The sequence below is a fragment of the Oryctolagus cuniculus genome, chromosome 1 (assembly GCF_051225735.1).
Source record: "Oryctolagus cuniculus isolate XC-2025 breed Fujian yellow rabbit chromosome 1, ASM5122573v1, whole genome shotgun sequence".
NCBI classification, from domain to species: Eukaryota; Metazoa; Chordata; class Mammalia; order Lagomorpha; family Leporidae; genus Oryctolagus; species Oryctolagus cuniculus.
This window is the reverse complement of record NC_142867.1, coordinates 60272625-60299881: the sequence shown is the minus strand read 5'-3', so window position 1 is coordinate 60299881 and position 27257 is coordinate 60272625. Positions and strand designations below refer to the sequence as shown.

At 53.7% G+C, this 27257-nt stretch overlaps 4 protein-coding genes across 5 annotated transcripts in view; 1 reads left to right on the top strand and 3 right to left on the bottom strand.

Annotated features, from left to right (window-relative positions):
- Positions 1 to 15: 15 nt before the first annotated feature.
- ILK (integrin linked kinase) lies at positions 16 to 6659 on the top strand. Its single transcript, XM_002708766.6, has 13 exons — positions 16 to 64; positions 482 to 615; positions 3864 to 4029; positions 4199 to 4294; positions 4495 to 4591; positions 4672 to 4755; positions 4861 to 4946; positions 5087 to 5196; positions 5304 to 5431; positions 5520 to 5641; positions 5732 to 5831; positions 5944 to 6074; positions 6251 to 6659. The coding sequence occupies exons 2-13, from the start codon at positions 527 to 529 to the stop codon at positions 6398 to 6400; spliced, it is 1359 nt and encodes a 452-aa protein (XP_002708812.1). The 5' UTR covers positions 16 to 64; positions 482 to 526; the 3' UTR covers positions 6401 to 6659.
- On the bottom strand, positions 6631 to 8068 carry TAF10 (TATA-box binding protein associated factor 10). 2 transcript variants are annotated; one of them, XR_016218814.1, is made up of 5 exons: positions 7783 to 8068; positions 7351 to 7642; positions 7183 to 7247; positions 6982 to 7096; positions 6631 to 6800 (listed from the first exon to the last, which is right to left on the bottom strand). XR_016218814.1 is itself a non-coding variant. In XM_002708769.6 (5 exons), the coding sequence occupies exons 1-5, from the start codon at positions 8012 to 8014 to the stop codon at positions 6711 to 6713; spliced, it is 657 nt and encodes a 218-aa protein (XP_002708815.1). In that variant the 5' UTR covers positions 8015 to 8055; the 3' UTR covers positions 6631 to 6710. The 2 variants fall into 2 exon arrangements, 1 of the variants encoding a protein (XP_002708815.1); XM_002708769.6 differs by having other exon boundaries at positions 7488 to 7642; positions 7783 to 8055.
- Positions 8069 to 8539: 471 nt separating this feature from the next.
- TPP1 (tripeptidyl peptidase 1) lies at positions 8540 to 15743 on the bottom strand. Its single transcript, XM_070074294.2, has 13 exons — positions 15698 to 15743; positions 15510 to 15581; positions 15105 to 15244; positions 13747 to 13897; positions 13413 to 13540; positions 13092 to 13270; positions 12786 to 12984; positions 12447 to 12635; positions 12121 to 12190; positions 11164 to 11284; positions 10903 to 11061; positions 10597 to 10722; positions 8540 to 10418 (listed from the first exon to the last, which is right to left on the bottom strand). Exons 1-13 carry the CDS (start codon positions 15739 to 15741, stop codon positions 10278 to 10280), a joined length of 1719 nt encoding a protein of 572 aa, XP_069930395.1. The 5' UTR covers positions 15742 to 15743; the 3' UTR covers positions 8540 to 10277.
- Positions 15744 to 16497: 754 nt separating this feature from the next.
- Positions 16498 to 27257, bottom strand: part of DCHS1 (dachsous cadherin-related 1) — a 35357-nt gene continuing 24597 nt past the window's right edge. The window contains exons 7-21 of the mRNA XM_051851319.3: positions 27020 to 27213; positions 26727 to 26823; positions 26472 to 26629; positions 25453 to 26317; positions 25119 to 25358; positions 24906 to 25031; positions 24119 to 24328; positions 21925 to 22803; positions 21691 to 21804; positions 21310 to 21521; positions 21066 to 21220; positions 20780 to 20910; positions 20384 to 20667; positions 19912 to 20050; positions 16498 to 19580 (exon numbers count right to left, since the gene is read on the bottom strand). Coding sequence (XP_051707279.1) covers positions 16969 to 19580; positions 19912 to 20050; positions 20384 to 20667; positions 20780 to 20910; positions 21066 to 21220; positions 21310 to 21521; positions 21691 to 21804; positions 21925 to 22803; positions 24119 to 24328; positions 24906 to 25031; positions 25119 to 25358; positions 25453 to 26317; positions 26472 to 26629; positions 26727 to 26823; positions 27020 to 27213 — 6416 coding nt within the window. The 3' untranslated portion in view covers positions 16498 to 16968. The remainder of the gene's footprint in view (positions 19581 to 19911; positions 20051 to 20383; positions 20668 to 20779; positions 20911 to 21065; positions 21221 to 21309; positions 21522 to 21690; positions 21805 to 21924; positions 22804 to 24118; positions 24329 to 24905; positions 25032 to 25118; positions 25359 to 25452; positions 26318 to 26471; positions 26630 to 26726; positions 26824 to 27019; positions 27214 to 27257) is intronic.

Genomic DNA, 27257 nt, shown 5'->3' with positions numbered 1-27257 from the left:
GGCCGGTCAGCGGGCGCGGCCGGACGGGAGTTCCCCGGAGAAGGCGCCTCCAGCCCGAGTCCCGGTGAGTGAGTGCGGGAGGACCCGCGGCCCCTGCCCAAGAGTGAGGCCCAGCCAACCGATCACCCCTCACTTTGCACGAGTTCTAAGTAGGGAACGGAGGCAATCCCCGAAAAGGACCCCGATCTCCTCCTCCCCAGGGTAGACGGAACTTGTACCTCCCCCTCCCCCAGCCCGTTAGTGGGTCCCGGTGCCTGGTCTGTGACATCCGCTCAGGAGATACCATACCACTTCTTCATCACTCCCTGTCCTGTCGGGACCCGCCTTTCTCTCGCGCCCAGGCTCATCTCGCTGCTCGGAACTCCTCCACAGACCCCCAACTAGCCAGAGACGCAGCGCCCAGCCCCCACCCAGATCTCCAAAACTTATTTCCTGTAGCGGACAAAGATTGAGGTTCATCCATTTCCCTGGGTCCTCACAGTCCGCAGGCTTCCCCAACCCCGGGGACTCAGCGCCGGGACGTGCTATGGACGACATTTTCACTCAGTGCCGGGAGGGCAACGCGGTTGCCGTGCGCCTGTGGCTGGACAACACCGAGAACGACCTCAACCAGGGGTGAGCAGAAGCCGCTGGTGGGTGAGAGGAGGGCTAGAGATCTCCTCTCCGCTACGTGGGGTGCTCACGTCTAGTGGGTGCGGCTCACTTTGCCATCCAGTGTGATGAGTGATGAGTGTGAACCACAGCCTGTCTGGGGCAGAGGGGCTCCACAGAGGGAGCAGTGTTTGAGCTGAATCTTGATTACTGAGTTTTGCAGGCAGAGACAGCAGAGAGCTTTTCAGTGCACAGCATGTGTAAAGGCTAGAAGGCAAGACAGAGCAAAAGGTGCCAGTAAATTGGCTGGAGGATAGAACTCTATGGGCTGAGGCACTGGGTGCAAGTGAACAAGCACAGAAGATAAGGCTGGAGAGGGCTGGATCGGATCAGGTAGGCATATTCAGGCTATAATAAGGCGTTCATTCTAACAGAAAGGTTTTAACATAGTGGGATGATGAGAGGATACATTTGTTAAATATTTTAGGATGCAGGTGGAAAGGAGCCAGTTGCCTAGTCCATTCTACAAGTGATAATCCTTGTGCTGGAATCGGGGCAGGTAAAAAAGAGGAGTGATCAGATTCCAGAAACCTTTAGGACGAAGAATTAGTGGACTTGTGGGAAGTCAGGAAGGTTAAAGGTGATGACTGTGGTTCTGGTTTGGGCACCTGATAGATGGTGGTTGCTCTTACTGAGATGGACAAGGGGTTTTATTCTAGACAAGAGACAGTTAAGGTGACAACACAGCAAGGTGGAAATGTTGAGTAGGTTGTCATGCAGATTTGGAGTTCAGGCATGAGCCCTGGTTTGGAGACGCAGATTTGGGAGATATTAGCAAGTGGATGATAACCTGAAGTCAGGAAAGTGAAGATGAGTGCCTCAGAAGAGTGGAAGACAAGAGGGCAGGGAATAAAAAGCCTGAGGCAGAGAAATGGAGCAACCAGAAGTTGAAGAAAGAACAGAAAATATGTGATTAAAGCTTATAAGATAAATGTTTTCATGAAGGGGGGGTGGTCAACACTAGCATAGGCTGATAGGTCAAGGAACATGAGCATTTCAGAGTAGCCATTGGCTTTACAGTTAGGAAGCCTGATAATCTCAGAGGGTTGGCAGGTGAAGGCCCCTGATCACATTAGGTTTCCCTTTTAACGAACTATACTTAACATCTTGTGTCCTGGGTGCTAATGTCACAAAATCAGACAGACTCTCTGCCTTCCAAGTGGCAGACTTGCCATTGAATTGAATGGGAGGTGAGGAAATAGAGAAAGTAAATGTAGATAAGTTCTTTAAGGTTGGCTGAGTTAGAAGGCAAGAAAAGCAGCACTGATCGTGATTCAGGGTGGTGGATTTTTATTTTTTCATTTAATATTTTACAGCCGGCGCCGCGGCTCACTAGGCTAATCCTCCACCTAGCAGCGCCGGCACACCGGGTTCTAGTCCTGATTGGGGTGCCGGATTCTGTCCCGGTTGCCCCTCTTCCAGGCCAGCTCTCTGCTGTGGCCGGGGAGTACAGTGGAGGATGGCCCAGGTGCTTGGGCCCTGCACCCCATGGGAGACCAGGAAAAGCACCTGGCTCCTGGCTCCTGCCATCGGATCAGCGCGGTGCGCCGGCCGCAGCGCGCCGGCCACGGCGGCCATTGGAGGGTGAACCAACGGCAAAGAAAGACCTTTCTCTCTGTCTCTCTCTCTCTCACTGTCCACTCTGTCAAAAAAAAAAAAAATTCTTAAGGTTGGGAGACTTTAGTTCTTAGGTTTCAGAGGTGAGGATCACCTATCGTCAGAAGTCTAGGCTTCAGTGATTCTCATTAGGCTCTATACAGATTTCTCCTTAATATTTCATCTGTTCCATTTTCTCCACATAATTCTCAAAAGGTGAAACAGTGCTGTTACTATTTGCTGATGAGGAAACAAGGGACTAAACAAAGTTGCCCAGTGGGCCTGCCAGCTTGGAAGACTGCTGCAGAAAAGCAAAAGGATGGCATTAATGACACTGGATGTTAGTGCTACTTTGAGGGGAGAGGATGGGAGGGGTGGCAACGTGCAGGGAGTTAATTCCCTGTAGGCCTCCTTGAGATCAAAGCCCAGGCCCTGTGGTAATGCAACCTGATGGTGGGCATAACCCTGTGCCCATACTTTTGCCCTCTGCTTTCAACCTGCTGTGGGGTTGACTGCTGGAGGTTAAGTCAGGGCACAAATTAAATGTCTAGGAAACAAGACTGATAGGCAGGGTGGTAACTGCTTCCTGGGATACCCACATCCGGAGAAAGCTTTTAGCTATTTTTGTGTGAGCAGAAGAGGCAGGCTGTGGGGGGAAATGATTAAAGGCCACGCCTCCCTTGGGCTGTAGGTACAGCTGTGAGCTCAGACCCCTGATGAGCTCTAGGTTCCGCCTGTAGCCCCCGCAGGGGAAGTGACTGCAGCACTAAAGCATCCGGAGGCTGCCTGCCCAGACCACGGACCGCCCCCAGCCCCGCCCCTTGGATCTGCAGTCGGGGACTGGAGGGAATTTCCTTTTATGGCCCCAGGCTGTCAGGAAGGCCCAGCTCCCACCCAATTGTTGTTTGTACACTTTTCTTTATAAAATACAGGTCCTTGAGAAAAGAGAAACCCCGATACAGTTTTCATTCTTAAGCAGCTATACTCATTTTCTCACTGTACCTGAGATTGCTAAATAGGGGAATTCTGCCTTGTGTGGTAATTTGTTAACTGTCTCATCAGTAATCAAAGGCATTTCTCCTTTTCATTATAGACCCTTCCAAAACATCATTTTAATTCCATTCCATTTTTAGATGTTGGTTTCAGTGCCCGAGCCAGACAGTAAGCTTGCTCCCTCCAGCAAGTGTGGCCTGCCTTTTACAAACACCCTTTTCCCCGTTAACATGCACTGGAGACCTGCTGTCAGTCCCTCAAGAAACTTACAGTCTAACAGGCAAGGCAGTTCCTTAACAGATTTTTACAATACTGTGTGGCAAGTGCTACAGTAGGAGGAGGTACAAGATGCAGCAAAAAACAGGACCAACAGACATTGCAAAAGGGATGCAGGAGAAACAATGAAATAGGGTCTGTCAGGGAAGAAACTGAGTCACTGGGTTATCTAATCTGGGTCATGGGTTGGGCATGAAGCTCAGGGCGAGGGCTGACCTGCACAGCTTTGGGAACTGAACGAGAACTGAAGTCCTTAAAAACGCCTTCCCAGAGAGTATAGGACTATTTTTTCATAAATAAAAGCCTTTGCCCCATCCAACCCAATTACCATTGCCCCTTTTTCAAAGGGATGATCATGGCTTCTCCCCTTTGCACTGGGCCTGCCGAGAGGGTCGCTCTGCTGTGGTTGAGATGCTCATCATGCGGGGCGCACGGATCAATGTGATGAACCGTGGAGATGATACCCCCCTGCACCTGGCTGCCAGCCATGGACACCGTGATATTGTACAGAAGGTATGTATGAACCCTCCATCACCCACATGATATACATGCCATATAAGGTCCACCACAGGCACTGGAATATACAGTAGAAAGTGTATACTCTTCTTCCTTTTCACACATCCTGATACGGAGAGCTCATTTAGACTGACTGTGCCTTTCTCTGTTTGGCCATGGGGCCCAGCTGTTGCAGTACAAAGCTGACATCAATGCAGTGAATGAGCATGGGAATGTGCCCCTGCACTATGCCTGCTTTTGGGGCCAAGACCAAGTGGCAGAGGTGAGTCCTTGGATTGGTGAGAAGCAACCTCTGATCCTGAGTGGAATACTCTGGAACCCTTAACCTGTCAGCACTACTGTGTGATAATTTATGGGGTTGTACACAGCATGTGTGTTTGTGTGTGTGTGTGTGGGGGGGGGTTGGCTGGGACTGCTAGGGAAATAGCAGGGGTCCTCATTACAACTATCTTTTCATTCCAGGATCTGGTTGCTAACGGGGCCCTTGTCAGCATCTGTAACAAGTATGGAGAGATGCCTGTGGACAAAGCGAAGGCACCCCTAAGAGAGCTTCTCCGAGGTCCAGCTCCCACCCGCAGCGTCTGTCATCCTGTCCGTCCCTACCACAGCTCAGGCTAAGACTGGTTTTTTTCCCCCCAGAGCGGGCAGAGAAGATGGGCCAGAATCTGAACCGTATTCCATACAAGGACACATTTTGGAAGGGGACCACCCGCACTCGGCCCCGTGAGTCACTGTTTGGAGGAGGAGGGGTGTAAGGGAGAATTACCATGGGTTCCTCGGGCTGGGTCAGGGTTGATGCTGGATATCTGACCTGTCCCTAATTCTCAGGAAATGGGACTCTGAACAAGCACTCTGGCATTGACTTCAAACAGCTCAACTTTCTGGCGAAGCTCAACGAGAATCATTCAGGAGAGGTGACCTCTGCCTTTCTTGCCCTTTTCTCTTTAATTGCACTCAAGTTACCTGCTTTACACCTGTTGTAAGTTTCCCTCCAGTTAGTGGGCAAAGACGTGCAGCCTTAATTAAAGCCTCCTAATCCCTACCTGTCCTTCAGTTGTGGAAGGGCCGCTGGCAGGGCAATGACATCGTGGTGAAGGTGCTGAAGGTTCGAGACTGGAGTACAAGGAAGAGCAGAGACTTCAATGAGGAGTGTCCTCGGCTCAGGTGGGGCAAGGCCTAAACTGCAAGCTACTGGTTCCAAAGAACCTTCAATAGCACTGAGGGGGATGACTTCTATACTAGCTCTCAGCCACACTCTCTCCCTCTCCCAGGATTTTCTCGCATCCAAATGTTCTCCCAGTGCTAGGAGCCTGCCAGTCTCCACCTGCTCCTCACCCAACCCTCATTACGCACTGGATGCCATATGGATCCCTCTACAATGTACTACATGAAGGCACCAGTGAGTAGGGATGCTGAGTTTCACTGGGATAGGGATGAGGAATGGTACATGAGCCTCTCCAAGTGATTTGACTCTTGTCTCTTCTTAGATTTTGTCGTGGACCAGAGCCAAGCTGTGAAGTTTGCTTTGGACATGGCAAGGGGCATGGCATTCCTACACACACTAGAGCCCCTCATCCCACGACATGCACTCAATAGCCGTAGTGTAATGGTGAGGCCACAAGTTCACTCCTGGCCCAGGCCCAATAGCCCTTTGCCTACCTAGAATAGGACTCACCTTCCACATACCTATCTTCTCCAGATTGATGAGGACATGACTGCCCGGATCAGCATGGCCGATGTCAAGTTCTCTTTCCAATGCCCTGGACGCATGTATGCACCTGCCTGGGTAGCCCCTGAAGGTGGGTGAGGGCATTGCATTGGGAGGTAGAGAATGACCAGCTGAGTAGCAGTGGAAGAAGGCAGAGACAGGACAGGCTAGGCAGCTGGAACAAATAAGCCCTATCTCTCCAGCTTTGCAGAAGAAGCCTGAAGACACAAACAGACGCTCAGCAGACATGTGGAGTTTTGCAGTGCTTCTGTGGGAACTGGTGACAAGAGAGGTACCTTTTGCTGACCTCTCCAATATGGAGATTGGAATGAAGGTGAGAGCAGATGTGCATACCCTTCTGTTGGGGCAGAAAAGATGGGTGTGGTGACAATAATTGTAGCTCTACCCACAGTTGTTCAGATACATAATCCTGTCCCAAGGGTCAGAGGTCTCTTCCTGTATGACACACTCAAATTCTGAAGCTCATCTTAATTTTCCTTGTATTCGCAGGTGGCACTGGAAGGCCTTCGGCCCACCATCCCACCAGGTATTTCCCCCCATGTGTGCAAGCTCATGAAGATCTGCATGAATGAAGACCCTGCTAAGCGACCCAAATTTGACATGATTGTGCCTATCCTGGAGAAGATGCAGGACAAATAGAACTGCAAGGTCCTTGCTGAAACTCCAAGGTGTCAGGACATGGTTGGGGGAGTGTAACTCCCCAAAGCAGTAGGCCTCTGGTTGCCTCCCCTGCCTCCAGTCATGGTACTACCCCAGCCATGGGGCCCATCCTCTGCCCCCATCCCTACCACTGTGGCCCCAAAAGGGGCTGGGCTCAGAGCTTTGTCACTTGCCACACGGTGTCTCCCAGAATGGGAGGGATCAGCCCCGCCTGTCACAATAAAGTTTATTACGAAAACAGGCTGGTGTGGGGACATGGGGATAGAGAAGTACATTTAGGTTGCGTGGCTCAGGTGAAGTAGTGCGGCTTCTTCACATTGATGCCATACTCGCTGAGGGCAGGGGTCAAGTCCTCCATGGTTAGAGTGTACTTGCGGTCCTGAGGGAAGAGGGAAGAGTACCAGCTGAGCACAGGAATCCGAGATTGAAGTCCCAGGTGGGTGATCCTGAGTAGCCTTACACCTCCCCTGGGACTTAGTTTCCCCACAGGGCTCTCAGGATAAGTTAAGCCTCCGCTGCTGTGGAGGGTAATTACTGGTTAAGTGAGCCTCCCCTCACACCTTGCTCTTGCTCCGGGAGCTGCCAGAGGCTGTGCCCTTCATTTTGCAGTGCTGTAGGGCATCGTTGGCAATATCTGAGATGAATTTCTGGGCAGCTAGGGAGATGAGCCGAATTCTAGAGAGAAAAAACTGGTATGAGAAGGAGGTGGACAACAACCTGCAGAAGCACTCAAAGCTCTAGCCTACCCTGGGTTTACTCACATGCGTGGGTCTGAGGCCTCAAAGCCAGCACGGTTCAAGTAGTAACCAGTCACTGCGTCTGGGATCTGAGAAATCAATGAGACAACTGTCAGCATTAGTCCTGCTCCCTGCTGGGCTGTGGGAGGAGGGTGAGGGAGAGAGGATAGGCCTGGCTATCAAGAAGCTCACAGTTTGGGTGGGCGGAGGGACTAAATCACAAGAGCTAGTAGGGGAGCAAATGTAAGATGACGCTGGAAAGCACGGAGGTGTGGCTGTAAGTTGGCGTGGATGCGGGCCAGATGGCCTTGTTCAGGCGGGAAGCCCACCGTAGGCGTATAGTCCTCCAGCTGCATCAAGAAGTCCACCAGAGGCGTGCTAGACACCACGGGCTTCACGTCTCCGTTGGCCGCGCTCGGTAGTACGTAAACCCCGTTAGACATCGCCCCCTCCGGGGGTGCCGCGCCGCCCGCCGACACCGGAGCTGGAGGAGAACCAGCAAACTGAGACACGGAGGTGACAGGCGCAGGGTCCCAGGCAGATCTGCCTTGTACCCTCAACCCTCACCCGCCGCGAAGCCCCGTCCAAGGCTCTTCCCTCACCCTCACCCGTCCCGGCCCTCACCCGCCCCGCGCCGTTCGGTGGGCTCCCCAGCCCGCGCCGCCACGGGTCCCGCGCCCCCGGCCGCGGCTCCAGCCCCAGGCCCCCCTGCTGTCCCCGCGGGGCTGGCCTTGTTCTCCGCGGCGGTGCTGGTGGGCAGCGCGGCGGGAGCCGAGACCGGGGGTGCCGGGCCCGGGGCCGAGGCGGCGGAGGCCGGCGCCGCCTCGGGGTCCGCGCCGGAGCCGCTGCAGCTCATCGGGCTGGTGGGAGAGGCGGCGAACAGAGCCGCTTCCGCTTCCGCTCACGTTACGCACACCCCAGAGTGACGTCACGCGCTCCCCGACTCGCCCCGCCTGTCAATATTTGCTCGGTCCCTGCGGCTTCCCGCCTCCTTTCTTTGCCTCACGGCGGGTTAGGCGAGGAGGCAAGGGGGCGGAGACCAATCCGGGAGAACTACGCGGTCGCCATTCCACCCTCCACCCCGCGGTGCTCCCAGTCGACTCCGCACTTGTGGGTCCCGGGCTCTAATTACGGGTCGAGGACTCCTCATTCAATCGGACGTTCCAAGACCTTGATTTGGGGCTCATCGGCCCGGCACCCCTAGTCTGCCAGTCCGCATTTTCCTGGTTTCCTTATTCAACCTTTTAAAGGTTCAGAGTGGCGTTGGAAAGCCCCCTCCCAAGCCAACTGCCTGCAAGGGAGAGTGCCGCATTCAGTGATGCTGTAGATGGAGAGGAGAGTATTTCAGCCTAAGGAAACAAAATCACATCAAGCGAAAGCATGAGGTTTCCCATTCCGCAAACATTTATTTAATTCGTATTTGCCAACTCTTGAGCCACTCTTGACTGGGAATACAAAGTTAAGTAGGACAAAATTCTAGTTCTGTAGGCACCAGTGGTCTTGGAAAAGGAGGTAAACTGGCAATTTCAATACCATATGGGCGTTAACGATGCTAGAGGTAGGCAGTGCGTGCAGTGCAATGGAGGAAGGGAACAATTGCTGCCTACTTCCAGGTGCCAAGCGCTCCGTCGGCATTATTCCACTGAATTATTCCCTGATTGTTATGAAAGACAGGTAATGAGGAAATGGGCTCAAGGCGATAAACTCTTTTGCTCAAGGTTCTCATTTGTATTGCAACCAAGGTTCACTCAGGTTTGGTTACAAAAATCTAGGATTTTTATGCTACACAAAAATCAGTTAGCTTCTGGGAATCTAAACCTTCAATGAGATGACTTTAGAGCTGAGTCTGTAAAGAATCCTGGAAATTAACCAGGCATTTCTATCAGGGGTGGCTTCAACTAGGGCGAGTTCCTTAAGGGAAGGAAAAATGATTTTGTTACTCAGGAGCAAATAGCAGAAAAGGTTTGTGAACCAAGCCTGAACTTTATCCAGTAATTTTGAAGGATTTTAATCAAGTAAATGGCCTGAGGAGGTTTACATTTTACTTTGGAAAATGTATTAAGGCTGGGTAGGAAGCATGGACACTATTTTTGCAAGGGCCTCCTGCATATTCAGAAGAGAGAGAATATGGTTCAAAGCTAATATGGTAGCACTGGGAAAAGAGAGAATGGGTAAGTTCTAAATATATTTAAATATAGTTGGAATGCATTGTAAATTGATAAACACTTTTTTTTTTAAGAGGCAAAATCTGTAGGGATGTTGATTGAATATGGTGATAGGTGAAGGAAATAGAGGAGTCAAGGATGGCACAGATTTCAGGCTTGGTTGGAAGAGACATAATGTTGTTTACCAAAGACAAATAATAGGTCGAATATTTTGGGGTTGAGATGGAGTGAGATAAGTATTGAGTATCACACATCTTGTATTTGAGGTATCCATCACAACTGTATAGAAAGTCTGATTTAGTGAGATAGTGATTGCTGTAGATGCCATTGATTTGTTCCATGGGACAATGAGTAAGAAAAGCAAATGATTAAGAAAGGAGCAATGAACAACTCTAATATTCTATGAGAAAGCAGAAAAAGAGAATTCCATGGAGGAAGAGAGGGATAATCAGACAATAAGTTAAGCCCAGGATGCTAGGGTAGAAAGGAGAATGGGCAGCTATGATGGAAAGGTATAAAGCAAAGATTGGCAAGTGTGTACTGGATGAAGTAGCAGGGAGGCCACTGTTTCTTATCAGGGGAGGAAAGAGTAAAAGGGGAGAGCAGAGGTCCCATGCCATGAATTGGGACAAGTGAAGAAGTAAAATAGCATACACAGTCAATGTAGAGAACCCTTCGGAAAGGCCTGGTTAAAGAGAGGAAGAGAGGAGGCAGCCACAAAAACACTGGTTATAGCATCCTGTTGAGAACTTGAGGCAAGAGTAGAGACACCTGAGTATGACAGATAAGGGTAGGGTTGGGAGTCAAGTAAAGCTCACAGCATTTCAGGGTTAGGGAGATAAGCTGAAGCACTCAACAACTGAGGGTTCAACAGAACTTCCAACAGGGCAGAATAAGGGATGGAGCCACTAGCTGTAGGGCAGGAGAGAGGACAGCTCTCGGGACAGGAAAGGGTCAAGGGTTGAGCAATGCCTTCAGTAGAGCTGGGAAGTTGGGTGTTCCCCAGCCTGTCACAGGATCCCAGCCAGGGCCAGAGCAGAAACCCTGACCCTCCACCTCTTCATTCAGACAGGACTCATGGCAGCCATGGGTTACCTAGGAAAGAGGTGAGCATCAGATCTGGGCTTGCTGATAGCAGTACTAACAAACTCTATCTTATCATCCTGTGTTCACATCCCAGAGGCTATCTTACCCTATCAGAATTCCCCCCAAGTTCATTTTAGCACTCCCCATACTCGTATGAAAACATCCACACCCTCTCTTTCACACTTACATCAAAGAGTCCTGCCCCATGCTGCTGGTAGAGCCTTGGGTTGAGAAAGCCAAGAGGAGGACGACCGCTGAGGAGTCTGTGCTCATTTATCAAGGATAGCAGTCCCCCAAACACTGGAGTAGAGGCCTGAAGAGGAGAAGGTACAAGTACAGGTCAGGGGTTCAGAGTGGGTGGACTTTGAAGGTTGGGGGGTGGTATGTGAAAGGATCAGAGGTCTCTGAGAAGTCAGGAGTTCTGGCTGCAAAGTTTTGTTTAGGACGTGGGGGTAGTCCCTGAGTGAGCGTTCGGAGCTAGGCTGATTCTCACCGAAGTTCCAGACACCCACGGAATGGGCACTCTGTTGCTGACCACCCAGTAGCCATCAGAAAGTGCAGCTACATCTGGGTAGGCACGGCCACTGGAATTGAAGTAACTCTGTGGTGGCAGGTGGGGGCTCGAGTTCAGGAACTGGGTTACGGCTTCTTCCTGAAAGGCATTGCTGAATGAGCACCGACCTGTGACTTGCTCAGCAGTCTGCTGAACTGAGGCACTTCCCTCCCCCACCCATCCACACAAACATGCTTGTACCTGGTATGAAGGCCGTGGAAACACATTGCTGAAGCCACCGCCACTGATATAGTCAACAATCTCATTTGTGACGCGGAAAGGATTCTGGAAAGATGTGCCTCCCACTGTGGTGACATAGGGGCTGAGGGCAGAAGACAGCATTCGTATTGAAGGGGACCCAAGAGGACCTCCAAGAGGAGGACCAAGATGTATGAGGAGGGATGAGTACAGCCTGGATCTTCCTGGAGACACTAGACACTCAGGAAAGCAAATGCATTGTGTTGCATGAGAGGTTTTCAGCCCTCAAGGCATGGCCTGAGCTGATTATACACACTTCGGTCTATACAATACTCACCAAATCTTTTACCAAAATGTATGGTGACTGAGGAAGAGGAACACTGGGAGCTGTGTCCCACCCAGGAGACTTGGGGCCTAGGATCCAAGTCCCTTTGAGAAAGGTCTACCTCTCTAGCCCCACATTTTGAGAGCTAGAGTAATGATTCCTTAGTGGGTTATAAGGAGCTCTTTTAGAAGGAGGTACCAAGCAATGGAAATGCTTCACATATCAGAAGATTGGGTATTGTCTGGGGAAGTGTTATATACACTTGTGCACCCAAAAGCAAGTGTGTGTAACAGGTCATCATCAGGGGGAGTATCTTTGTTTTCATTCATTACCCTCTCTACCACTTCCCAACTTCATTCATTTCCATATCTGAGCTCTATAAGTATTAGAGTTTTCCACTTCATAATACAGTTTACAAACCAAGATAGAAAAAAGCCCTGGAAATAATATCTAAGGACTGACTGTGGAAAGTTGGATTATTAGTGAAGAAGAACGGGGAATTCAGAAAACAGGACAAGTCAAGCTGATGGCCAAGATACAGGAGCACCTGGTGGGGTCAAACCTGTGGTTCCAGATCATGAAATCCCTGGTGAAAGGTCTGTGGTGACAGGTAATGGGTGGGGCGGGGTGCTTACCTGGAAGCAGGGAAGCTAGGACGGAACTGGTGTCTTCCAGAGACGGACCAACAGCCAGCCCCACTGTCACCTGGGACCGAGAGCAAGTTTAGCACTCATATTAGCTGGTCAGAGGTTGGTAAGTGAGTTCAGATGTTAGAAGGGAAATTCAAGTGTCAGTTATTATTGCAGGAGGTCAGAATTTAGAGGTCAGTTCAGTGGTCTCTGTTGAGAGTCTGAGTTTAGATGAAAAGTCAGAGACAAGGAACATGGATCACTATGAGGTCAAAGCTCTTAGTGAGGGTAGGTGGGGCAGAGGGAAGTCTGTACTTAGGGTAGAAGGTCACCTGAGGCAAAAAGCAGTGTGAGACCCCGAGCAGCAGCCTTCATGAACTCAACGTTGACCCGCTGGATGTAGGCACTGCTGAGGGAGTCCTCGTCATCTCCGTAGCTCACGGTATGCACTTGTGGCAGGGCTGACTCATTACTGAGCAACAGGAGCCACTGCAGGAAGGGTTCCTGTGCCTCATGTCGGCCTGGATGGTTTTGTTTTGAGGGGTGGGTACAAGGGTAGTCATTGAGGGACTGTCACACTCTCTCCAGCTCATGGTATTCCCCTTGATGGAGCAGGGATCAATAGCCACCCTCCCACGCACTTCCCCACCAGCTGGTCCCCTTGGCAGTACCAGGGCTACTGTAGACCCAGGTGGAGATGTTGGCGCCAGCACTCATCAGGTACTGCACATCTAGGCTGGCCTCAATCCCGGCTCGGCCTCGGCCCTGTTTTCCAACCACTCGGGCTACAGACGCCTGGTGTGCAAAGTTGCTCCCAAAGAGGCGCATGAACTCAGCCAGGTCAGAATCATGGAAGTACTGCTCCAGAAACTATGGAGGGAGTCACAACACAGATGACGAGGGTAAACTCAGGTGGGAAGACACTGTGGGCACTTTGGGGAAGTTGTCAGGATCCTGAGGCTTTTTGCTTGGCTCACCTGGGCACAGGCCTGGCTGTTGTTGGTGGTGCCAGAGCCCACATCTTGTGCAGTCAAGTTGTATCGCTCACGGATCACAGAGGGGGTCACTCCCAGGTGCAGGCCAACAGTCCCAGCCACCTGTGGCTCAGGGCGTTGCCTCAGGGATGATGTGGGGGGAAAGCGGTGCAGTCCTGCCACTGTGGAGGAGGGATCAGGCTTGAAAAGGAGGTCTTACAGGCTTCAACACCCACTTTACCTCTGATGCCATCCCATAACCCCAGTAGAATCTAAACTTCTCCAGCCCCAAGCCCTAAGCCCCACCAACCCTGTTGGGCTTACCAAAGTCCACATGAGGGGCCAAGGCCTGAGGGAGACGGTAGGGATGTGGGGATCTTACAACATGGGTCTCTGCGGGTCCTCCCACATAGCGATGAAACTCAGCCCCAGAAAGCAGCAGCTCTGCCTGTCTGGACGTCAGAGATCAAGGAACAGAAGCCAGAAAACACAAAATAGAGCAGGGGAGGCATCGCTGCAGTCAGTCGTCATCGTCCCTTGTATTAGGCACCACCCACGAACTCCCAGCAAGCTCCCAAATCCCTCCCACTGGGACAATTAGTCTCCGTCTCTCTCACGGGATGACTGGTGTTCTGCATGGACAATCATTTCCTCTCACCGAACGCTCAGCCAGCAAGTCAGAAAATCCTGTGTGGTTACTGAATCGCATTTCTGGGCTCCAGCTGCCAATAGCCACTTGTGGACTGTGTGGAGGGTTAGTGCTGATGGCCGTACCAGCTCAGCCACATCCTCTAGGGTCAAGTATTTTCCTGCGGAGATTCAGAAGAGTATCTTGCCTTTATTCTTTGCTTTCCTAAGTTGCTGTCTTTGACCCCAAACAGGAGACATCAGGACTTCCTAGGGAGCCTGGAGCAGGATAAAGAAAGGCTTTGCAGGTGCTGTTGCATATGGCGGACAGGAGAAAAAATGCTGGAGAGACTTGAAATACCATGACCAAGAATATGGATTTATCCTAAGGCCAGTAGGTTGCAAATGCTGCACTCCAGCCTGCATTGCCATGATCATGGGCGGGGGGTGCAGCAGGAGGGGAGGCGGGGGGGTTGTGAAAATAAAAGTTTAACAAACATAAACCTTCCATTTTAGTTTTGCCTCCAGTAAAATTTTTTGAATTTTTTGGAATCAATTATAGTATAATATCTTGTTTATCTCAAATCACCATATTTGTTGATTTTAAGCTCAACGTGATGATGAATCACTTTTTCCTACCTAGAGCCATACAAACTAGTTCTCGCCTCTTGGGTGATTTGAAACTGCCCCTCTCCTCTGCCTCCACCCTTCTCCCTCACACATGCTGCCCCTGCCATGAAGGACTTTAACCAAGGGAAGGGCACAATCCAGTATGACCCTTGTAGAGAGTGCTGTGGAGCTCGGTGGGAAGTAGAGGGAAGTGGGCTGGAAGGAAGGAGAATGCAGGCCAGTGAGGGAGCTGGGCAATAGTCCGGGAGAGAGAAAACACTGAGTTGGTGGCACTGAGGGATGGCCAGAGTGGACTAATACAAAATTGATTGAGGTGGATGTGGCACCTATCGTCTGAACAGAGGAGGTCATGAGAAGGGATTGGAGGTGAGGGGAAGAACTTGAGTGGATGAGAACCTGCATGCACTGGGTGCTATTTCCCCATTTTCTGGTAACTGGGTAGCAGTAGAGTTCAGAATGTGAACCCAGTTCTGGTCATACAGCCTATGCTTTTAACCACATCCACTTTTTGGTTTCTAGACTGAGAAACACAGTGGAAAGTTTTGGGGAAATAATGTGAGTTAATTTTGGAAAGTTAAGTTCCACTGTACTCATTCAGAAACTCTTCAATAACAGCCACTGCTGTTCATCTTCCCTATACTCCCCCATGACAGGTACTGAGAGAGCATGATCCTGACATGATCTGCACCAGCCCATGCTCAATCCAGTCCTGTGTCCCTCCAGTTCATCCCACTTCCTGCCCCCAGTCCCAACAGGCACCGTATCGAGGAGAGCCAGGATCCGACACAGCCTGCACCAGCTCCGAGAGCCTCTTCACGTTCTGCTGTCTCAGGGCAAAGGTGAGACTGAGTTCTTCCTCGGGATCCACACGTCCCAGGGACACCCAGCCTGGGGGCAGCCTGCAGGGTCAGGAGTTACGGACATGGACTTAGTTAGGGTGGGAATGGAAAATATGGATCATGGAAAGTTCCAGATTAGCAGTTGAGATCATGGGTAGGATCTCAGAAGTGGCTATGGACCACAGGAGAGCAACCACAGGGGACTGAGCTTGGAAACCTGGGGCTGAGCCTACGGTACCGGGACGAGGGAGGCTAGAACCAAAACAGTGGGTGCAGAACAGGGCACTGCAGAACAGGGGAGGCGATCGGTACTAAGTTAACTCACGTCCACCGCTGGTCAGGTTCTGGGCTGTAACTGCATTTGCCAGCGACGAAGAGGGCAAGGAGCCCTAGGAGGCTGCAGGGAGGAGCGGGTGGGTTTCAGCGGGAGCTGGATCGTCACTGCGTTCCCACCTCCAGCATGTACTCCCTCCAGCGTGCTCCCTTTTCCCCAACCCTCCCGTCATTTCTCACCAGCCTCGGAGTCCCATTCCGCCTTTCTGCAGGTCTGCTGTCATGTGATGGATCACATGAGCTCTCTGTTCCACCGGCACTTCCAGGCTGCCTAGTAACTACTGACAGTGCTGGCTCCTCCCTCACAGGGGCTGTCCTGAATGCTGGAAAGGGCGGGGCTGCCACTCGGATTCTCCCTCCCCTGCCGGCCAAGCACTTGGTAAGCCCAGTACTTCCCACAGGCTGCCCTAGAGAATCACAAGCTCTGGAGGCCCACAAACCTGACTTCTTCCTAGCTGCGTATCGGGAAAGAAAACTCTCAGAGCCCAAGTTTCCTCATATATTTGACGGCGATTATATAAGTGATCTGCATCATGGACTTGCAAAGAAAATTTACACTGAGATAATGCAAGCGAACTGCCCAGCAAAGTGCCTGACATGGCAAAGACTCCACAAATGCGATTTCTTATTACAATGTGGCTATTTAGTGGTCCAAGAAAAACAAATAAACCACTGGACTGCTCTTGTATCCAGCATCACCTCTTTGAAGATCCTCAGGTTGACATCCTTAGGATCCCTCCCCACCCAACCCAGTCCCTTTCCAGGTTACTGCTACAGCCGAGCCCCAGAATGATTTCTTGCTCAATCAAGAGGCAAAAAAAAAAAAAAAAAAAAAAAAAAAAAGACGGCAGAGAGATATGATTGTCGGCCTCAGGCAGGAATCCTGATGTCCCCAGGTGCACCACCCCTGTGCCCCTTGAGGTGTCCACAACACGGATCCAGGTGTCTTTCAGTCATCCCCACAGAACAGAGCCGGAGGCTGGATACAAACTGCAGTTTATTAAGGCTCCAGAGTGAGAATTGGCACTTGTTCTGGGCAGGGGCAGGGGTGTCAGAGGAACCCAAAGGAGCTGGGCCCCAACAGGTTGGAGGGACCACCCCCAACCCCCTACCCCCCAATAAATAAAGTCTCAGCTCCATCTCAGGGTGCTGGCACAGGGCAGAAAGCCCTCACTGAGAACCCAAGGCCACCACCTCCTTCGTATTTCTCCCCACATTGGACCTGGCCACAGGTCAGTGACAAACAGGGCCTCTGGTCCTATTGCTCTGAGGGGGCTGGGGTGAAATGTGGGACCTGCCCCCACTGGAGGAGTTTGGGATGGAGAGCCAGGGCCTGGTGGTGGCCTCCCCATGGCCAGTCATGGTTCGAGGCTGCTCAGGGCAGGCTCAGAGTGGGGCCTGCGTTGGGGACACAGTGTGCATCCCAGGTCGGGGCCCAGCCTGGGCCGCAGCTAGATGTGCAGCTCTGTGTCATCGGGTGGCTCCAGGCCGGACTCTGCGCTGAGTGCTGAGGCTGAGGGGCCCTGGGCCACTCCAAATGGTGAGACGACAGGTGAGCGAGCAGCCAGAGGAGATAGTGAAGGTGAGAAGCTGGGGGACATGGCAGCTGAGGACAGGGAGCCTTCATGGCTGATGGGGGAACGGTGAGAGGCTGGTGGGAAGATGGCCCGGGTTGCAGCCGTGCTCGCTGGCTTGGGGGGCACAGACTTGGCTCCAGGGTGTGCCACGGCAGTGATGAGGGGTGGTGGGTCAATACGGGGAGCAGGGGGGCACGGTCGAGCTTCATCCTTGAGTCGAGCAATCTCTGTGAAGACACTGGCCAGTGGCTGGAACTGAGGGCACCAGCTCAGCAGGTAGTCCCAGTTATAGCTGCCACGGAGCTCCTCCTCACCAGCCACAATGGCCGTCAGTGCACCTGCCACACATGGCTTGCCATCTGCTGGAAAGCCATAGTCCCCGGTGGGTGCAGGGCTTAGGCCACAGCCCCCCAGGAAGGCCGTGGCAGTGGCTGGGGGGCCCTCCTCGCGGTACAGAGTGGCTCCCGCACCTGGCAGCAGCAGCCCTGCCTTTCGACCCTTATACCAGGTGTCTGGAGCTGGTGGTTCGCAGGATGTGTCACTCAGTCCATCTGCATCCTGTTGGATGCCTGAGTCAGGGCCACGGGCAGCCAGGGAGGAGGCCACACTGGCCACACGGGGGAACTCATTGATCATGCGGATCTCATCATCCTCTGCAGCCTCTGCTGAGCCTCTGCCGCTTGAGTGTGAAGGGTCCAGGGAGCCCCCTCGGGGATAGGGTCCTCCAGCTCCTGGCCCACCATAGCTGGGGAGAGTCTGGTGATACAGATGCTCTGAGGGCGGTGGACTGGGTGGCTCCCGGCCCAGCTTCTGAAGGGAGCCACTGGCTAGGGGTGCTGCCTGTGACATGGGGCCAGGGGCTGCCTCAGCCTTGCGGCTGCGGGCCCTAACAAGCCCTAGGACCAGAGCGGCCAGTGCAAGTACCACCACAACTCCCAGGGAGGCTGCCACAGCCCCCACCAAGAGTAGGTTGAGGTCAGGTGCCAGACCTAATGCAGTATGGGTGATATCCACAGTCACAGGCACGGTGGCGCTCCGGGATCCAGGTAGGGGCCCCCGCGCTACCACCTCCAGTCTCAGCTCCCGTGGTGCCTCACGCCGCGTCCGGCCTCCACTCCCAGAGGTGGCTGTTCCACTGCCTGGTGCCCGGCTGTCCACTCGCAGGTACAGGGCACCTGTAGTCTGATTGATACCAAAATAAGGGGAAGAGGTGGCAAGAGAATATAGCACCAGACCATCGGCACCCCCATCCTCATCTGTGGCCTGAACATGACCCAGGCTGTGGCCACGCCGGGCGCCTTCTGGCACTTGGAAGTGGAAAGCTGGAGCCAGGAATACGGGGTCATACTCATCCTCTCCAGTCACCAGCACGGACACAGTGACAGAGGCGGAGAGATTCCCAGCATCGGCAGCACCCACCAACAGCCGGAAGCTTCCTGTGTGCTCGTAGTCAAAGGGCATTCGTGCCCGCAACTCCCCTGTTGAGCTGTTTAGTGCAAATGCCTCTCGGCCGTCAGGCCCCGGCCCAGCCTCCAACAAGCTGTAGTGGAGCTTGCCAAATGCCCCAGCATCCCCATCAATTGCATGCAGAGTGGTCACAAGAGTGCCTGCAGGCTGGTTCTCAGCCAGGCTGGTGCTCAGCAAATTTAGTGGGAAGGCTGGTCCATGGTCATTCACATCCTGGACTTCGACTGTCACTGGTGCCAAAGCAAAGTGTGCCCCGGCAGGGTCAGTAGCCTGAACCACAAGCTGATGTCGAGCCTGTGTCTCACAGTCCAGCGGGTGGGCCAGTCGCAAGGTGCCCGAGCTCTCATCCAGCTCAAAGAGCCCCATAGGGTCTCCTGAGCTGAGGGTGAACCGCACGAGGCCATGTGGGCCAGGGTCAGCATCGGAGGCCTCCACATGCAGCAGCTCAGCTCCAACAGGAGTGTCCTCAGGTACTGCCACACGATAGGATGCTTGCGTAAAGACAGGTGGGTTGTCATTGACATCTAGTATAGTGACAGTGACTGGCACAGCTGAGCTGCGAGGTGGCTGGCCCCGGTCAGCTGCAGCCACAGTTAGATTGTACTGTGTTAGGCTTTCAAAGTCTAGAGGCTCAAGTAGCACCAGGCAGCCCAGTACCCGGGAGCCTGGTCCAACACCCTCCCCAGCCTCAGCCAGGCGGGGTTCCAGCTGGAAGACTTGGCCTCGGTTGCCACTGATGATGCTATAGTCCACAGCAGCATGGGTACGGCTTCCGTCAGCATCTGTAGCCTCCAGCGTGAGGAGGGTGGAACCAGGAGGCAGATCCTCAGTCACAGCCACACGGTAGTGTGGCAACGTGAAGCTTGGGGAGTGGTCATTCTGGTCCTGTAGCTGCACGTGCACCGTGGCTCGTGCTGCCCGACCTGGAGCCCCATGATCTCGTGCTTCCAGCACTACATCCACCACTCCTGGTCCCTCATAGCCCAGGGCCACTGCTCCCACTGTGGTGAATAAGGTTCCTGAGATGAGATGGGAAGGGAAAGAAACACATTCAGCAGTGGCTGAAGAGTGAGTCAAGAGAAGAGTGGCCCTTAGGGTCTAGGAAATGGCTCTGGAAGTCAGACTCTGGGGAATGGAGGGCTGTGTGCTGAGCGACTATGCGATAACCCAAGGATCTAAAGCTCAGCTTCTAGATGTGTAGTTAGCAAATGGCTTAAAATAAAGAGAGAAGATATCCTCCCTGGCTCAGAGATCTAGGAGTCAAGACTTTGGCTCAAATGTTCTAGGAATGAGGTCAGAATATGGCCCAACATGGTCCAAGATGAGGGGTCAGTTCCTGGGAAGACATACCATTGTTGGGGTCAACACTGAAGCCCTCAGCAGGGGAAGCCAGGTGGTAGGAGATGAGACCATTGGCACCTGAGTCCCGGTCGGTGGCAGAGACAGAAAGAATGGCACTGCCTGGGGGGGTGTGTTCAAGCAGAGTCACCTGAGGCAAAAGGAAAATTGTTCATGGCCAGGCTTCCCAGCTGCCCACTCACCCTCTGCTCTGAAGCCGCTCCTAAGAGCTCTGCTTGGCATCCAATCCCACTTTAAACCCAGACTCCCTAGTATTTGAAAGAGTAATGCCCACCATCCCCTTCCCCCTTTCTGGGCGTTCTGGATCCAGAACCCAGACATACCTCACAGGCTGGTCTGGGCTGGGACCCTTTCATCCCTGGATGAACTGCAACATCCAACCCACCCTGCTTCTAGTCTGTCACTCTCCCCCAGCAGGAACAACCCTGGGCCCAAAAACGGGGACATCCCGGGCTGTGGGTACCTGGTAGAGGCTCTGTGAGAAGGCAGGGGTATTGTCATTGACATCCTCCACAAGCACCGTGAGGTTAGCATGGCCCTCATGAGGGCCATCATGTGCCAGCAGCTGCAGGTGGTAGCTGTCACGCTGCTCAAAGTCCAAGGGGCCCATGAGGGAGATGCGGCCTCCATAGCGGCCAACACTGAATGGATCCTGGGGCCCAGATGGGCTCAGCACATACCACAGCACCGGCCCCGAGTCCACATCATTCCCGGTTACTTGTGCAATCTCAGAGCCCAACAGTGCATCTGGAATACACGGGACAAGGCTGTCTGGCATGGTTCCAGGCACCCCTGGAGCTCCAGGGTCGGGAAGAGGGCCTCTGCCGCCCTTTAGACCTCTCATTTACCCAGTCCTCACCTTCTGACACCCGGAGCTCCCAGGGCTGGGGGATGGTGGGGCGGTTGTCATTGGTGTCGATGACCATCACTGTCAGGGTAGCTGAGCCCACCAGGGCTGGGCTTCCTCTGTCTGTGGCCATCAGCACCAGCCTGGACACAGAGGTTAATCAGGGGGTGGGTCTGGAGGTAAGGAGAAACCTTGGACAGAGCTTGGGGTTGGGGAATTCAGGGTGTGGCCTAGGGACTGAGGGTGATGCAAAATCAGGCTTGACACTGGAAAGACCTAGGATGGGGTTGTGCCTCACCGTGTTTCAGCCCAGATCTCACGGTCCAGGATGGCTGTGGTAGTGATAGTGCCTGTGGCTGGGTCTACCTGGAATAATCCTCGTGCTGGCTGGGATGCAGCCAGACTGTAGGATATCTGTCCTCCAGAGCCTTGGTCCAGGTCATCTGCCTCCACCTGGTGAATGTAGGAAGCTGCTGACACTAGCCTGGCCACAGATGAGTCCAACCAGCCCCTGCCTCCCCTTTTCCCATCACACGCCACACCTGCAGCAGAGGCCCTTCTAAGGGCCGGGACTCAGGCAAGAAAGCCACGTAGTGAGGCCGCAAGAAACGGGGAGCATTGTCATTGGCATCTTGCAGGGTCAGGGTCAGCACAGAGAAGGCAAAGGCTCCTCCACTCTCTGCCTGCAGCACCAGCCGCAGCCGCGGACTGGCCTCAAAGTCCAGCCCCTCCGCTGAGCGAACTGTGATGGCTCCTAAGGGGAAACAGACTGCATCAGTGACAGCCCCTTGGCTCACCCTGGAACCTCCCTCACTGAGGTCCCTCAATCAAAGGCAGCCCCTCCCCGCCAAAGCCTCCTCTGACCCAAAGCTCTTGCTTCCCCAGAAGCCTGTCCACTCAGAATCCTTGCTCCCATCCCTTACCTGTACTAGGCTGGATAGAGAATGTCCCCTTCTCATTCCCACTGAGAATGCTGTAGGTGATGGGTCCATTTGAGCCCCCTGCATGGACAGCCTTGGGGGAGGCAACAGGAGTCCCTGAAGACACAATGGCATTGGTTGGACAATGAGCATTAGCTGGGGGAGTTTGGAGGACAGTCACAGTGAGTTACCCTAGCCACCCAGGGATACAACCTGAGAGACATGGTGGGGACCCACCTGGAGGTGCATTCTCACGGAGCGTAGCCTCGCTACTAGTCCGGGGGAAGCGGGGCCCACGCTCAGATTCTCCCTGCAGTCCAACAATGACCACACCGGTGGCAGAGCGAGCTGGACGGCCAAGGTCAGTGGCCACAATGAAGAGAACACGATCCCGAGGGCCCAGGGCTACAGGGGAGCGGGCCACACGAATTTCACCAGTGTATGAGTCCACAGTGGTGCCAGGAGGTGGTGTGCCTGCCAGTCGGTATAGAATGGAGGCGTTGGCACCCGCATCACGATCTTCTGCTCGTAGTGTGGCCAGAGCCAAGGTTGGTGTACTGAGGCTGGGGCCTGGGCGGGGCAGGCGCAGGCGCAGAGGGCTGGTGGGAAAGGTGGGTGCATGGTCATTGACATCACGCACTGTGATAGTGACAGGCACTGTGGTACTCAAAGGCCCAGCTGCTGCACCATCCACTGCGGTCACAGAAAAGGCATAGCTGGGACACTGTTCTCTGTCCAGGGTTGTCACAGTGCGCAGTTCCCCAGAGCTGGGCTCTAGCAGGAAGACTCCTGCTGTACCTGCACCCAGGTAGTAGGTCACACGGCCATTGGCCCCAGAATCAGGGTCATGAGCCTGTAGCTGCAGCAGCAGGGTTCCTGCAGGTGCATCCTCGGGCACCTCCACAGAGTACGCAGGCACAGGAAAGGCTGGGGCGTGATCATTGGCATCCAGCACTGTCACTGTCACAAGTAGAGTGGCACTAAGAGCTGGCTGGCCTCCATCCCGGGCCTCTATCCGCAGCTGGAATGCTGGCTCTACCTCCCGATCCAGTGGCCTCATGGTGCCAAACTCCCCAGAGGCAGGATCTAGGACAAAGGCTCCTGCAGGGTCTCCATCTGCAGAAAAGGACATACACATAAACAGACGTGGGTCAGCACACGAGGCCGGCAGTGACCGATGGGCAACAGCAGAAAGAGATGGGCAAGGGGAAGAAAGAAGAGACTCTGGGAGAGAAGCCAAGAAACAGAGAAGTAGACAAAGAAAAACACAGAGAAACATGGATGGGACAAGAAAAAGCAACTGTTTATACTCAAGAGTATAGCTGGGAACCCTTAGAACTTCCCTGAGATTCTTTTAAAAAATATTTTTGTTTCCATTTATTTGAAAAGCAGAATGGGGGTGGGGGACACAAAGAGAGAAAGCCAGAGAGACAGACAGACAGATCTTCTATCTGCTGGTTCTCAAATTCCCACAACAGCTGGGACCAGGTAAGGCCAAAGCCAGTAGCCAGGAAACCAATCTAGTCTCCCACATGGGTGGCAGCAACCCAAGAATTTGAGTCATCACTGCTGCCTCCCAGGCTGTCCATTCACAGGAAGCTGGGCTGGATCAGAAACAGAGGCAGAACTCGAACCCAGACATTCCAATATGGGATGTAGGTGTCTCACTCGGTGTCTTCACTGCTGAGCAAAACTCCCGCCGCCTCGAGACTCTTTCACACATGTGAGATCAAGACGAGCTTCACAGCACTAAGCTATTATATGCCTCTTTCATTCTCGTTAACTCAAAAATGTAGTTTGCAGATGTTACATGACGTGCAATGTCATTATCACTTGATTAATATAATGTGTGTTTTTGTACTGTGTTTGCTGGAATATTCTAGGTAAAAAGTTCAGAGCATGAATATGTGTGTTTTCAGATTCAGTGTGTGTTGGCCACCTTCAGTTGCACTTGTTGTAATCTCTGTAACTGCATTATTGTCCAAGAAATTCTAACATTTCCCTTGTGTCTGTGCAGAAGCACACCTTGCAGTAAACTTCTTTGGCTTCTTTTGCAATGATACTGTAAAATTTTCTCAGTGTTAGAATCGAATACAGTAAATATTGATACATCACACAATAATTCTTAAGTGTTCTCAAAAATTAAAGAGTGTTAAGGGTTTCTGAGGCCAAAGTTTGAGAATGACAGCTTTACAGGGAGAGACAAATGAAACAGAAAAAAGATAGGAAAATAAAAACAGACATAGAGAGAAGTGGAGAGCTAGATAGAGACATACCCAGATACTCTGACATATGCATGAAAGGAAAAATGAAAGATACAGAAAGAGGGGAAGGAGACCCTGAAACACTGATTAGAACTGACAGTGGCCATCAAGGTGCCAAGAACCAGGCAAGTGGATGCTGGGTTAGTGGGCGTGGGGATGGTTCTCACCCAGGATTCGATACTGCAGCTGTCCGTTGGCTCCCACATCTGGGTCAGAGGCCCGGAGCACGGTAAGGGTCTGGGGGTCCTGGCCCTCAGGGACCTCCAGGGAGAGATGGGAATTCCCAAAGGTTGGTGCATGGTCATTCTCATCCTCCACAGTCACTCGTACTGTGACATGAGTTAACAGGGGCGGAGAGCCCATGTCCCGGGCATACACTGTGGGGAAGCAAAATCAAGGAGGTATGGCCTGTTCCAAACCCATCGAGAAGCCCACACTGCATAGTATTCAAACCTATTTGCTAGGTGCACACATCTCTCCATACCTCCCATGCATGTGCACATATAACCAAACACGTGTCATAACATCGTGTCAGAAGATACTCTTTTCCTTCCCACCTCCCATGCTTGGTGCATGCAAGATGTATCCTGGAATAGCGGTGATGTGACAGCAAAAGTACTAAATGAGGTGTCAAAAAACTGGGGCTCAAGTACCAGCCCTGCCACTTCCAAGCTTTGCTAGCTTGAGAAAGTCACGTGATCTCTCTGGTACTCAATATCAACACGCTCCTCTGTCACATGGTGGCAGTATAATCTCAGAGAGGCCTAAAGGTCACAGTTGTGACATTCTGCATTGCAGAATCCAGTTCACTTTGCACCCTGCCAAACTCTAGACTTCTCAGAAGTACCCCGCTGTGCTGTAAGAGGGGGAAGCTTCTAGAAGGTAACACTTTGGGGGGAGAGGAAGATTCTGTGTATGTGACACTGATGTTTGCCACATCCTGTCATCACGTACCTGTCAGGCTGATCTCCTCTTGCTCCTCCCTATCTAAAGCCCGAAGAGTCGTGAGAACTCCAGTGTCTGGGTCCAGAGAGAAGCTTTCACACGAAACTCCTCCGTAAGTGACTTGCCCATTGGCCCCTGAGAAGGGGCAACACAGAGAGCGATCAGAAACACACGCTTTCTTGCCTCGGTTCACCCTCTCACAATTCATACCCCAGGACCGACCTAGGTCGGGGTCGGTGGCCCTCAGAGTGAGAAGAGATGTGCCAGGGGGGCTGTTCTCCCTCAGGAGGACGGTGTATTCCTGCTGCGGGAAAGCGGGCGCCTCGTCGTTGACGTCGGCGACACTGATGGTCAGGAGCTGCGTGGCGGAGCGCGGTGGGGAGCCGTGGTCCGAGGCCACCACGGTCAGGACGTGCTCAGCTCGCTGCTCGCGGTCCAGAGGCCGCACCACCGACAGCGCTCCTAAACGAGCAGCGGTAAGGCAAGTGGGTGGAAGCGTCCACACGCCCTCCACATCATCCACGCTCCCGCTCGCCCTCTTCCCAGCCCGACTCACCAGTGTTCGGGTGTAGTCGAAAGTGGCTGTCCCCGCCAGCTGCCAAACGATAGGATACCCGTGCTGCCTCGCCCAAGTCCGGGTCCCGGGCCACCACGTGCAGCGCCGCAGGCCCAGGTCGCTGATCCTCCGGGAGACGCACGCGTGATGGCGAGGTGAAAACCGGAGCGTTGTCATTTTCATCTGTGACAAAGACCCGCGCGGAAACGCGCGCTGCGCGACGCCGGGTGGCGTTGGCGGGCCGGTCGGTGGCTTCCACCAGTAGCAGCAGCGCGGGTGTGGTCTCCCGGTCTAGGCCCCGCGGAGCGCTGAGCGCCCCGGTGCGCGCGTCCAGGCGGAGTGGGGGCGCAGCTGGCTCCTGGCGCAGCAGGCGGTAGCGCACGTCGCTGTTGGGGCCCGGGCCGTCGGCGTCCGAGGCGCGGAAAGTATACAGCGCCGCCCCAGGCTCGGGGTTCTCCGGTAACGCCAATGCCAGGGGGTCGCGCGCGAAGGTGGGCGCGTGCTCGTTCTCGTCCTGCACGCGCACCTGCACGCGCAGCAGCCGCGCGCCCGCGCCGCCAGGTCCCTCGGCACGCACTGTGAGCGTGCGCCACGCCGGGCCGGCTTCGAAATCCAGAGGTCGAGCCAGGTAGAGGCGCCCAGACACCGCGTCCAGAGCGAAGGTGCCCTCGGGGTCGGCGCCGCCCACCAGCGTGTAGGTGAGTGCGCCCACACCCGCGGGCTCCGGCGGCGCCACCGAGCCCAACAGGGAGCCTGGCTTCAGCCCCTCAGCTGCCGTCACTGTTAGCACGACAGGCACTGGTGCCCCAGGGTCTGGCTCGGCGAGATCCGGAGGCGGCTCGGCCAAGCGGGCAGAGGGAAGTACCTATTGTGAACCAGGGAGGGAGGAGGTAAACAGGAGGAGCCATGCAAAAGGGGATCTTGGCTGACTCGGTGGACAGAGAGCTGATGGGGGGGGGGGGGGCTCCGCAGCCAACAGCCAAGGGGAGGTGGGCGGACGGTAGGAAGGGCAGCCATACCTGCACCAGCAGCTGGAGGGTGGCACTTCGAGGGGGGCTGCCTTGGTCATGAGCACTCAGGGTCAGCACATAGTGGGGCCGCTCTGCTCGGATCAGGGATGCTGCAGTGAGCAGTTCCCCGGAGTGAGGGTGTAGAGAGAAGAGCTCCGAGCCGGGACCTGGGCACAGGTAGCGGAAGCATAAGGGCTTGGGGCTCAGAGCTGAGTAGGTCATGAGGGTACCCCATCCTCCATCCCCCTGCCCTCCACTCCATACCAGTGAGTGTATATAGGATCGTCCCATTCTCCCCCTCATCGGGATCTTTGGCTTGCAGAGTCGTCACCAGTGTTCCTGGAGGCACGCGGTCTGGTATCTGTGGGGACATAACTCACCTAAGTTGTCTTTCCTTACTGTTCTTGAGACAACTCAAGTCAGAGTTCCCCTCCCCTGTGTGCTGATAGAGACATCCCCACTTTTTTTTTCACTCTTACCTACACCTACAGCTCTATGGGGAGATTCCCCACTCCCTCTCATACTTCCTCAGGGCAGGGTCCTGCCACTTCACATACCTGTATAGGGAGGCCCCCGCCAGCAGCCCCTGAAGCCTGCAGGAAGGTGGGGCTGTTGTCATTGAGGTCGAGCACTGCAATGTGCACGGTGCCTGTGGTACTGCGGGGTGGGCTCCCTCCATCCTGCACCTGCACCAGGAGCTGGTAGCTGCTCTGCTGCTCGCGGTCCAGGGTTTGCAGTGTGGTCACCTCTCCTGGGAGGGCAAGATGAGGATCACATATCGGGTATTTAGGGATG

Excerpts from the sequence above, each read along its gene's own strand:
- ILK (XM_002708766.6), top strand. The coding sequence starts at position 527 with ATGGACGACATTTTCACTCAGTGCCGGGAGGGCAACGCGGTTGCCGTG. Across the intron at positions 4,295-4,494 it reads GCCAAGACCAAGTGGCAGAG|GATCTGGTTGCTAACGGGGC; the intron begins GTGAGTCCTTGG and ends TTTTCATTCCAG. Across the intron at positions 5,642-5,731 it reads TCAATAGCCGTAGTGTAATG|ATTGATGAGGACATGACTGC; the intron begins GTGAGGCCACAA and ends TATCTTCTCCAG.
- TAF10 (XM_002708769.6), bottom strand. The coding sequence starts at position 8,014 with ATGAGCTGCAGCGGCTCCGGCGCGGACCCCGAGGCGGCGCCGGCCTCC. Across the intron at positions 7,643-7,782 it reads CACCGAACGGCGCGGGGCGG|CTCCGGTGTCGGCGGGCGGC; the intron begins GTGAGGGCCGGG and ends GTTCTCCTCCAG. Across the intron at positions 7,097-7,182 it reads GAGGCCTCAGACCCACGCAT|AATTCGGCTCATCTCCCTAG; the intron begins GTGAGTAAACCC and ends TTTTCTCTCTAG.
- TPP1 (XM_070074294.2), bottom strand. The coding sequence starts at position 15,741 with ATGACAGCAGACCTGCAGAAAGGCGGAATGGGACTCCGAGGCTG. Across the intron at positions 12,191-12,446 it reads CACACTGCTTTTTGCCTCAG|GTGACAGTGGGGCTGGCTGT; the intron begins GTGACCTTCTAC and ends TCTCGGTCCCAG. Across the intron at positions 10,419-10,596 it reads ATGGGGCAGGACTCTTTGAT|GTAACCCATGGCTGCCATGA; the intron begins GTAAGTGTGAAA and ends CCTCTTTCCTAG.